This window comes from Electrophorus electricus, chromosome 14 (assembly GCF_013358815.1).
Source record: "Electrophorus electricus isolate fEleEle1 chromosome 14, fEleEle1.pri, whole genome shotgun sequence".
NCBI lineage: Eukaryota > Metazoa > Chordata > Actinopteri > Gymnotiformes > Gymnotidae > Electrophorus > Electrophorus electricus.
The window spans coordinates 12,808,514-12,820,443 of NC_049548.1; the positions used below are offsets into that span (position 1 = coordinate 12,808,514).

At 40.3% G+C, this 11,930-nt stretch overlaps 1 protein-coding gene across 1 annotated transcript; it reads right to left on the reverse strand.

The window, feature by feature from the left end:
• Nucleotides 1-8,611: 8,611 nt before the first annotated feature.
• Nucleotides 8,612-11,578, reverse strand: gpx9 (glutathione peroxidase 9). The gene is made up of 5 exons (XM_027033010.2): nt 11,265-11,578; nt 10,582-10,675; nt 10,113-10,243; nt 9,480-9,610; nt 8,612-8,914 (listed from the first exon to the last, which is right to left on the reverse strand). Exons 2-5 carry the CDS (start codon nt 10,652-10,654, stop codon nt 8,857-8,859), a joined length of 393 nt encoding a protein of 130 aa, XP_026888811.1. The 5' UTR covers nt 10,655-10,675; nt 11,265-11,578; the 3' UTR covers nt 8,612-8,856.
• Nucleotides 11,579-11,930: the final 352 nt, after the last annotated feature.

The following is an 11,930-nucleotide window of genomic DNA, read 5'->3' on the forward strand; positions in this document are numbered from 1 at the left end:
ACTAACAAAGCCCCATGATTCAGACACCCATTTCCCCTACTTGACACTGTCTGAAATATACACGTCCAACAAATACTGCACTAAGTGCATCTATCAATTTTCTGCAGTGAAAAGTCAGAATAAATGACCTAAAGATACACACATTGTGAAAACAGAAGATTTTTTGCATCAGTGACACTTGCCCCCTCCATTTTCTCGTTCTCCTTCCAGCGCCTACATGAACATTAACCCCATCGTTGTGTCCCATTTCTGCTGTAGGCCAAGGTTCAGTGCTTCAGCCTAAAGCTGGGCAGTCTACCAAGAGCACACCACTGATACACACAAGTGCTGTAATATAAGCACTTGTTTTATCTTAATGTTTTTAATCATTTACAAACTACTAGCGGTGTCAACAGTACACATCCTGTATGTTCATTTGGAAAGAAACAACACAGCACAGCAGGAGTTTCGCAATGCAGCTGACATTGCTAGCTAAAGGAGAAAAAAAAAACAGAAAGAGTGACAAACTGGCGCCGCCAACAGAGTGTCGTGCAGGTGTGCAGCCAAGGTGCGCTCACAGAGCCGCTCGCACACGCACCGAGAACGATATGCTCGTACGCGCGCTCCAGCACCGCTCCCACACGCAACCGAGAATGATACGCACACGCACGCAGGCGCACACCCCACGCACGCACGTGCACCCTGGCACCGCTCCCAGTCACACTGAGAATGATACGCACACACTCTCGCACACATGCACGCATGCACACACACGAGAGGCAGATGCTACAGCATTTGTTGACAGAATTCGTTTCTGTCTGCATGACTGCTGAAGGATCCAACACATCATGCACTACTGTGTGTGAACTAACGGAATAACCTGCTGCCACTCAGCATAACAGGTCGCCGTCACCCACTGGTGTGTGTGTGTGTGTGTGTGTGTGTGTGTGTGTTTGATATAGCATTGTTGTAAGGTACATGCACTACATTTTGTAAATGAGTGTGGGTGTGCAGTACAAGCAAATTTTGTCTAACTCAAGGCACCTTCATGTGAAATGGGATAAATGAAAAAATAAGCAATGCCACACAAAGGTTCATGGACTGACCAACTCCATACAGACACATGGGACAGTTGCTTGAGGAAAAAGATGCTTTTTAATAAAAGTAGAATTTTGTAAAAATTAAGACAAGAGTGTGCAGGGAACAGAGAGTGCAGCCTGGGTTGCTGGACTTAATTAAAGCAACATCAGTTTATCATTAACCTGCAGAAAATTAGCCAGCCGTTCTCCGTCGCTCACACACACGTACACGTACACACACACGCATACACACATATACACATACGGTATCTAATAAAGCCAAACATATAGCCTGAATATTAACATATCAAAATAAATATAAATAATATAAATAATAAATAATTAAATAATAAACATTATATTATTATTCTATTATTACCTATTTAAATCTATTATGAACATAGTGTTCATACATTGGTTAAAACAATACATTATTAAATAATTAATTTGATCGTTTTGTTTATAAATCAACTTTTCAAAAGTTTTAGCTTGGGTAAAGTTTTAGCTCATCACATCAACCCAACACAACAAAAGTGCGAGCCAGTTTTATTCCACTCACCAGGAGTACACCTCTCGTTCAGAAGAAGCAAAGCCTTACGCAGGTCATGTCATCAAAAAATAATGTACATATCCAGGAAATCTAATTCTAAGATCTGTTACATTCTACAAATATTTTCTTCAGGAAAATTCAAGAACATAAAACAACTCACAAAAATATGTCCTTTCTCTCTTTTTTTTATTTTTCCCTGGATTACACCGAATCCAAAGATGCCAGAGTTACGTGGTGACACTGTAAGGTTTGTAAGTTCACTGAACCATGAACACACCTCATCCTCTGTGTAAGTGTTTACACTACCCGACACTGATCTAGGCAGTGAGTGCCCAAGCTAGAGCAACTGCACTTCAGGCAGATGAAATTTGCCCAGACAGGGCCTTCATATGAGCTTCAAGCACAGAGGCAGAGAGGAGAAAGACAAAAAAAGAAAGACAGAAAGATAGAAACGAGAAAAAGACAAAAGGGAACTAACAGAAGTAGCTACCGTCTGTAGGGCATGAATCTCCTGGCATCTGAAGTGGAGAAGTGAATGGGAATAATCAGCAAACTGGCTAAACCGCTTCTGCCTTCGAAACATCTCTAATTCAGTGATGGTTCACACAGTTTGAACATCCTTCACTCAAGTGGAAGTCCGTTGGAATAAAAAGAGGATTTATGTGCCCTTAGAATGTGACACCGCTGACGTCTTTACATACATAAGTTGTCTTACAATGTACAAATAAATTCCATGTCCTTCGTCATGCAAATGCATAATTAGGATTTTTCTTCTTGAATCATTAATTATTTATTTCTTCAATTATTAAGAATTTATTTTAATGCTGTATATTTAAGATTCAAATCCATGCAGTAAAAAAAAAAAAAAAAGTTTTTTGAGTTTTTATTAAATATGTAATATAAAATATAGAATCTCCTGTTTCTTCATACCAGCTATAAGATTTCCAGTTATATGTGCATACAGTATTTATTCAACCTTTGACTTTGATCCTGCACATGCAGCTACCACTGCTGAAGCAAGTTGGATCCATCCATATTTATTCATAACCCAGCACCACAAGCATTTACTGAATACTGTGCAATCTGTGACATGCGTGTATCAGGTTACTTTTTTTCCAGGTTGCCAAGGACACACTTTAGTCTCACCAACTAGCAACTGCAGAGATTTTTAAAGCACTATATAGTTCAGTGTTTTATATGAGAGATTGCAAGGGAAAGCTGGAGAAATACCTAAAGGATGGTACACCATAAATGTAGGAGACACAGGAAAAGCCTGACACTGTCAGGTTATTTAAGACACCTTGACTTCCCCCCAGTGAGGTCCTCTTAAGAAATTAAAAAACTCTTTATGATCAAAACTAAACAAAAAAAGAACATCACATGTTTATTCGTGCATAATATTAAATACTAGATTACTTCTTGCTTGGTTAATCCATATCCGGTGGCCCAGCACACAAAGCCGGACTAATGTCATCATTAGTTCTGCCTCTCTGGTGGCCAGAAGCTGGCCCAATCCCATCCAGCTATGAGTGAATGGTGTTCAGAGATAAAACACATCAAACAGTCACAGAATAGGAGCTACTCCATCCAAGCAACACGCTCGAGAAAGTTCCTTAATTAGAAATATGAAAATGAAACAGGAATCTGGAGCGTCAGTGGAGACCCATTTACACACACACACACACACACACACACACACACACACACACACACACACACACACACACACACACACACACACACACACACACACACCCCTTCTGCACAGGTCTCTGATCAGTCTGATTATTGCAGCCAGATTACTTTAAAATGAGCATGGAAACAAAACTGAACCATGCAACTGCTTTTGAAAAATTCAAATTTGCAGTTCAACAGAAATAAAATATATTTCTAACTTTTCACTGCATGGATGTGAATGTTCTGATATATTCTGGCACATACAAGTATGTCCTGTAAACCAGGAAAAGGCAGGAAAACAATGACTGGCCAAGGAAGACAAATAAGATACTGATTGATGAACTGACTGATTGATTGACTGATTACCTAAAACAATCAAAAATAACTAAAATAGGTTTATTTAAGTAGCATGCAACAGACTTTAACTTGGGGTGTTGTTTTTGCATGGTTCTTTGGGGTTAGAGTTAAGAGAAAACTAGAGAGAAAACGACTGAGAGAAAAGATATAAAGAAAAAAATCTGAGAGAGGATGTTGTAAACAAAAAATGTATAAAATATTTTTAAAGCTAAATTATAAACTATTTTGTAGAGCTAAAAAGTAGCCTTAAAGTGCTCTGTTGAATTAGTGAAATTTGTGAATTAACAAAATACCCATTCACAATCAGACCTGCAATGAAAAAAGCTAACTTCAGTAATCAAGTCTGTCCCTTATAACTTCAGGTCAAATCCAATCGTAGCTTTTACGGCTACAATAATTCAAGGCAAAGTGACGCCACTCGATTTCATAGAGACTCAAGCAGGAGGCTCGTGCCGTAATAGAGCCATCCGTGAGCGATCCCACTGAATTGCAGCTCTTGTTTTGGGCGTTTATTTACGGAGCGAGATGCGGCATTATTTATGGCTGGCCTGAAGTGGAGCTGACGCCGAGCCTCTCTGGTTGCCACTGGACACTAATGTGTTGTGTAGATGAAAAATCGCGGGCAGATTCGAGCTGACAGAAGACAAATGGTGCATGAGCTGGACTCAGGGCAGAGGCACTGTGTTCCTGCAGCCCAGCGCGTCTCAGCCCAGGTCTGTTGGCTGTCTCCCTGCCCTGACGTGGAAGCCCTTTCCTCGTGCCATCTCTGAAGTTGGTCTGCTTATTAAAGTGTGATGTAATGGAACAGTTGTTAGAAGTTCCTTACAGGCCCAGTGCGTTGCTGGTTCAAACCTCCTGGTCCGTTGGAGCAAAAGTAGACAGTACCCCTGGCATATAACAGTGCTCCTCAAATACTATACTTCTATACTATACTTCAAATGCAGGGCATTTTGTCAGAGCATGCACTTTACAGTAAAAGCACACGGTTAAACAGACACCAATCCAAATCTCAAGAATGTAAGTACACTCATATTCTAAATGGCATGTTCTTCAAGGTCATCATGGGAATGTGTTCTTGTGAGTATGTGGACAGTCTTCATATATGCATTCTGCCAAATGCCCTCATTCTCTTGAGCCAGAATTTCCCTCCATATTCTGAAGTTATTTTAAAAGACATGGACATAATGGATCGGATTTTTGTATACTTCATAGATTTTCATTTCTTTAAAATAGTAATATAACCTGTATTATTTTAATAAATGTTCAATGTCAGTTTAATGTCATAATAATTATATATTATGCACTAACAATCACATTCAAAATTAAGCTAATCAGAACACCATTTGCAGAATGTAATACATGTGCTTTGCTAAATACAAATGGCCAAAACTTTCTGATGCCAAACTAAGAAATCTGCCAAAACAATTTTCCTTCCAAGAATCGGCATGTACAGTATGAATGCACAGCCCTACATGAACATTACTTTATCATCTCCTCCTAGCAGGTAAAGTGGAAGTAAGGACAGGTGGAGTACAATGGAGCTGCAGGAGCAGCAGATGGAGCTTCTCCCCTGGAGGGGAGATGCTTGCTGCCGCCCCACCCCACCCCCCGCTCCAACAGCAGTACCGCACACGAGTAGCACTCACACGCCCAAACAAAGTTAGACATTAAATACGACATAGCCTGTGCTCTCTCTCCAAGGTTTTATGTGAGATTTCCTACAACCTCTTCAAAGAAAGAAAGAAAGAGCCATGCACCAGCCGAGGAAAAGCCTGCAAAGTCAGTGGCAGAGAAGCAGGTTGATAATGCCTCAGCATAAGAGGATCAGAAGGTATTGACCCATAATTTGGACAAGTGCCACGTTATTGACAGGAAGACAGAGGAGGCCAGAGTGAGCACGTCTGAAGAGATGGTACTGTGTACTCAATCACCGGAGCAAAAACAGCTTGTGGGGATAGAACAATAAAAGCATGTTATTCTTATTGTCCATGTAGATCAATGGTAATGCAAAATGTTCTGCCGATGATGGATGACTTTGGCTGTGTGCGTTTAACCCCATTGAGTGCCAAGCGAGCACACGGAGGTTTCAACTGTTGTGTGCGCCTCCATGGGAGCACGCTTCTGGGTAGAGATAGTTAACATCAGTAGTGAACATACTGAAAAACTGGCCAGCCTATCAGAGTCCAGGAAACTAACCCTTTCAGGTCTCAACTGAAACAGAGGCTAGTAGAGAAATATATATATAGATAAATACAATTTATAAAGCATTTTATAAAAATCCATATATTGAAGCACAAAATGCAGCATGCAGTGTTCATGATACTATTCCACACTATGGATGGGAAATAGAGGCTTGTTTTAGCATAGTCAAAAATTATTCAGAAAGCTTCCTTGTTTGACAGTACATTTATGAACTGTGAGCTAATGACCTATGAAAATGAGCACAATTTCTAATTAGGCTACATGCACGTGAATGATGCAAACAAAATGGCATCATGTCTGTGTCATAAATCATAGACTATTCAATTATTCACTACTCTTTCTGGATGGTGGTGTTCACAAACTCTTCTATACACTCAGTGGCCAGGTTTGGGGCCACACTGACAGCAAAGTCCTTCAGACTTTACTGCCACAGCTTCTGCCAACCTTCTGTTCCCCCCCTTCTCCAAAAGGTGCTCCACCGGACTGAGATCTGGGGAAGAAGATGTAGAAGATGCAGCACCAAACATCTCTGTCATGTCTGTGAAAGTAGCATGAGATGACACATGCTTTGTGTCCAGCATTAAGCTGCTGTCAATGTCCATCAAAAAAATAAAACGTTATAATCCCACTAATAAATTGTTCATTTCTTTTGCCAGAGTTTTGCATCTGTGTCAGTGTCTGCTCCAGGCATAGACAATCTTCCCTTTTCCCTTCCTTATTTGTTGTTCCCGCCTCTTGTTCCTGGCTGTTGGCTGCCTCTCAAATTTCACTCATCGCCTCTTGCTCCTGATCGGGTGCTTCCTGTCTCTCATCAGTATAAAGTTGTTCCAAGTCTCTGTAAGTGGACGAGATCCTAATGCTTGTTAATTACAAGGGAGTTAGGGAAGTGTATCTGTCTTTTACAGCACTTTGGTTTAGGAAGGTACATAGTTTTATTTTATAGCTGTGTTCATTTTGGCCTTGTCAGCTCCTGATGTTTAAACAGCTACTTAATAAAATAAGTAAAACAATGGCTTCCCAAATGGTCTAACAAAGAGAATGTGTAGGATCAACGGTGCTTCAGAAGATGCACAATTGGTATTAACAGGCATAATTGTCATTGACATATTCGACGTCCATGGCCTTTCTGTTGGCTCTAATAAGCCTAGCCTTTCACAACTGACCTCTCTTGTTAGCGATGTCATTTTGTCCATATTATTCTCTGTAAAATCTAGAAGCTGTAGTATGTGAAAAAATTAAGGAACACAGATTATTCTCAGTGGAATTACAGTATATAGCACTAACTACCTTTTAAACATAGCAGCAACCCTTTACTGACTGATAAGGTTAGATTTATGGATAACTTCCAATTTTACCATAAGTAAGAACAAAATGAAGACATTTTAAAGTCTCATCTAAAGCCCATGAAGCCCTGAAGAGTGGTTTCAGACTAATGACAATCAAGTAATGCATCCGTGATCTGAAACTCCGATATAGTCAGATGGCCATTAGAACAGGTAGCCAACACATAAGTTACATTTTACATTACCATTACACAGTAACCTTTATGCCTGGGTTGGCTATGGATATACTCTCTCTCTCTCTCTCTCTCTCTCTCTCTCTCTCTCTCTCTCTCTCTCTCTCTCTCTCTCTCTCTCTCTCTCTCTCTCTCTCTCTCTCTCTCTCTCTCTCTCTCTCTCTCTCTCTCTCTCTGAACTGCAGTCGTTTGCTGTATTATGTGGTAATACAGACGTCGTCCCAAATAATCGAGCTATACGTGCAGCATTGTCAAACTGTCAGCATGAAGCATGAAGCATGATACAAAGTTCATGCTCAACATAATGTAATCAAATTAACACAGACACTACATAACCACAAGGCATAGTTTCAGATTAATGTTAATCCATGCAGAGTCCATGCCACTTTAAATTCTCAGACTTCAAGTAACAAAGGGTCCTCACTTACTCACTACCGATAGTTGGTCTTGATATGCTAGGCCATAAACTCAAAAATGTTTTGTGGCAAACCCCGTTTCCCCATTCAAATCAAATAATCGCGACAAAACTCTCAACGTTGTATTACAACACACTGACATCTAGTGTCAAGCTCGCGTTCACACAGCTTGTTCCATCTTAACGGATGCTTCCAGGGCTGCCTGTAAAATCATGGGTTCTTTGTCACTGTATAAAAACTTCCACTTACCTATTCTATTGCGCTTCTAAGGCTAGTTAGCCTTACAATAATCCACAATCTGTGAAAAGCCTGAAAACCGGAGGAGATTTCAAGCAGTTGACGATCATTAAACGTCTGCTAGGTGCTATCTGGTCAAAGGCGTTTTAATTCGGTAACGTGAGGATGCGTTATTTTTGTTTTTGTTTTGTTTTTTAACTGAAGGGCACATCCGACGGAATTTACCGCCCCCTACAAACTGATTATAAATACGCCCTTGTAGCGTTAAAATGTACTTGCGGTTTAAATGCGTTTAAGAATGTTACCGGAAAATAAAATAATAAAAGAAACGAAAAGCAAAAATCTTGACAAAACTTAGTCTCAGAATTCTTTCCGTTTGGTGGGATTTGTAGTCTATATGCTTCAAGTGTAAAGATGCAGTGTTTTAAAAAAAGTGTTTTAACACACACACACACACATACACATACACACGCACACGCACACAAACACACGCGCGCACACGCACACGCGCACACACACACATACACACACACACACACACACACACACACACACGCTACAAATAAAAAGCACATTTCTGACACATCCGGTAGGGTTGAATAGTGCCTTTACTGCGGTCTCCATTCGCTTTGTAATCCGCTGAAAACCGGAGGGAGCGTGCGTGAGCGGTCGCGGCGTCGGGGCCGGTCTGAACGAGCATCTCTGAATGAACAAACCCAAACTCCGAGTTCCTCTCCAGCCCTATCAAACCCAGCTCAGCTGCTGAAGTGCCTTTACTGAGGGGTCTTCACACTGCCCCGCCACTGCCTCACACACACGCACTTGGTTTTCTGGAGGATTCTTCTAAACAAGCGCTGCTACGTCCCGCTCCACCTCTTCGAATGGACGATGGAAGTCGTAGCTGCACAAGAAAAAATATAGTTTAACGGCATATGCAGGTGTGTATTTTACGGCATTATTTTGTGGAAGGAATTAGACAACCACCATAATTAAGCCCGCCTACAACTACTAGTTCCACGAACAACTAGTGTAAAAGCAACAACTAATCGCCTATTAAAGCAATAAAGATTATACAGAGTGTCTAATATTATTCACCTGAAATGTAACAAATAAAAAATAGTTTTAAAAAATAACAGTCATAGTTTAGCTGTTCATTAACCCAGTTAATAAACAGCTTGACAAATTACGTAACAATTTAAAATGAATGTGTTCTATCGAAGTAGTTGAAAAGTAGTTGAATAGGTTTGAGATAAACAAGACGTGAAATGTTAACTACAACTGGGATTAAAGTCCTCTTAAAGGCTTGTTGTGGTTGACACAAAGCAGGGAGGGTTATCGCCTTTCTTTGGTCAACACATATTAGACTCTGGGCTGCCTAAAATTAAGTCCCAAATGAGCTTACTGGCAAAGAAAATCGCACAGCTTGCTTCAGGAATAAAGCAAGTTTATTAACACACATACAATACCGTTTGTATGGCGCCCCATCCGACGTGATAAGGAACTTCTCAAAGTTCCATCGGATGTCATTGACTCTAATGGGAGACCAGAAGAGTGTCTTGATGTCCCCGGTGACAAGGTTCATGGAAGGCAGAGAAGCCTGCAAGAAATTCAGAAGTGAGTAAGGTCCCTAATCACTTCTAATATTCAGTTCTGCTCTCATTGGGAGGGCCAAGTATAAGCCCAACGTTTTCCACACCTGGTTTAACTCATTACCCAGTGATCAGTGTGTGTGTGTGTGTGTGTAGATGTGTGCAGGATAACTGGTAAACCTCAGAGTGATGTTGATCACAAGGACTCATAAGCCCCTACTTTTTTTTAAAGATAATGTAAAGATGATTAAATGATATTGTAATGGTTTAGTCAAGTTTATAAATTAATGGAAGGAAAACGCTGACGCTAATATTTGTATTGTTGGTCAAAGTTTTAAAGGTAAGAGAAATGGGGAGGAGAGGGGCGAAAGGTTGGAACTCCGGAGAAGCATCCAGGAGCAACTCTGAGTGCCCCATGTTGATCCTGTAGCTCCATGTGGTGTCTTTCCCGAAATAAAATGCACAAGATGCCTGTGGTGATGGTTGTCATTCTGAAGGTTAATAACTTGCCTTCAGATAAGTGAATAGAGGGTCCTCATTCTGCCCATTAACCTCAATTCTGCTAAACAGGGGGAACTTTGGGAGGAAACCACCCCCTGGTCTCACACACCGCAGCACATCCAGAGTCTCATAGTCTTCCTCTGAGAAAGATGAAAAGCAGTTCATTGGGGACTTGATTGGTTAAGACATTCATCTCACACACACCAGGTGTGAGGATGAGATCCACACAAATGGTAGTTTTAACTCAGCCATATTCAACATTGTTGTTAATCCTGGATACATTATAATAGTAATATAAAAATGGGTGAAGGTTAAAAGAGCATTAAACTCTCAATCCTTTTTTTTTGTTGTGTTTTAGGTGTTTTTGAAATAAAGGTCACAGTTCTTTAGTCATTCCAACATATATAGCAAATGATGTCAGACTGATGAGTAGAATCTTCCATTTTTGTGTGGTGATGCACAATGAAGGCGTTGTTACCAGGTGATTGTAGCCCAAACTGATTGCATGGGAATCCAAGAATGGTAAACTTTGCACCATCAAACTTGTCCATGAGTGCATTCAGCCAGCGATACTGCAAACAATGCACATAGCATAGAAAGATGATCTTAACATCTGTTAGTTTGCAGTCACAGAAACAAATACTGCTCTTTCCACATGATGACTGGTGCATACCTTCCCAGAAATCACAATGCATACATTTAGAGCAGTTAAAAACAAATTGTTAGAAGTTTCACAAAAACAGAAATGTTTATACAGTTTGGCCCTTTAATGAATGTTCTGTGAGCGATATATATTCAGATATATCGGATATGGGAGGTTTAAACTACTTTTTTGTTTATGTTAATTACATGCAGATCAACCCTAGATGATTTGACTTTAGTTTGTGCATATATATGTAAAATCTTTGGTATCATGTTTTCAGTTATTTTTCTCTCTTCTCTGCATTGTTTGTTCTTTGTTCTTTATCTGTATAGAGTACAAAATACTGAAACATTTAGCTGAAAATCTCCTTTAGCCCCATATCATGTTTAGATATGAGATTAAGTCCAGAATTGGTGTTATTTAATTGATCATATGAGGATTTCTGTATTTAGATAAAACTCAAAGATCAGAAAAGTCCCAGACAACCAGCTCTAATGAGTGTTCCAGCTCGCAGTTACCTCCGCTGTAGTCGAACCTCAGAAAGTGGCCACGTTCACGATAAGGAGGACCTTCCGCTTGTAGGCTTTCAGTGGAATGGGCTTCCCTTCCAAGGAATCCATGGTGAAATCATAAACAGAGCTCCCAGCCATGTCCCACGCGTTGATTTGGTACAGCACACTGGTTGGTACACAGTAACCTCCAGCTTGGCTACATTCATTCCATGGCTCAGCAGTCATTCTGCATGGCTGCCCCCATTGTAACCCTACCCTATGGGGGAACTGACTGACAAACGTTTTGTTCTGTTTGCAACGGTATCCAGATCCGGCCCATGATGCTTTTCTGAACAGTGCCTTCAGATTCAGCTCCACTCCTAATGTCAAACATGTTTACTAAAGATACTATTTAAATAATGTTTGCATGTATGTATATAATAAACCAGTTTACTAGTGACACTTCTTTATTGTATTGTGGCTGTGCTAAGTTGTTTAATAGCGACAGCTCTTTGTTGTATGGTGGATGGGATAAATTGTTTAAAATCCACACTTTTTTGTTGTATTGTGGCTGTGCTATATTGTTGAAATGTCTAAGAACAATATTCTAGTAAAAATTTCAATGCACTTGGTTCATGTGACAATAGAGAGCTTTTACCTTTGACTTTGTATAGGCCCAGGAGGTTATGTGGG

What these genes read in the sequence shown, in the direction of transcription:
- gpx9 (XM_027033010.2), bottom strand. Translation starts at nt 10,654, where the DNA reads ATGGACAAGTTTGATGGTGCAAAGTTTACCATTCTTGGATTCCCATGC. An exon ending in GTTTGGGCTACAATCACCTG is followed by an intron (nt 10,244 to 10,581) that starts GTAACAACGCCT and finishes CATCTTTCTCAG; the next exon opens with AGGAAGACTATGAGACTCTG. An exon ending in GATGGGGCGCCATACAAACG is followed by an intron (nt 8,915 to 9,479) that starts GTATTGTATGTG and finishes TTTCTTGTGCAG; the next exon opens with CTACGACTTCCATCGTCCAT.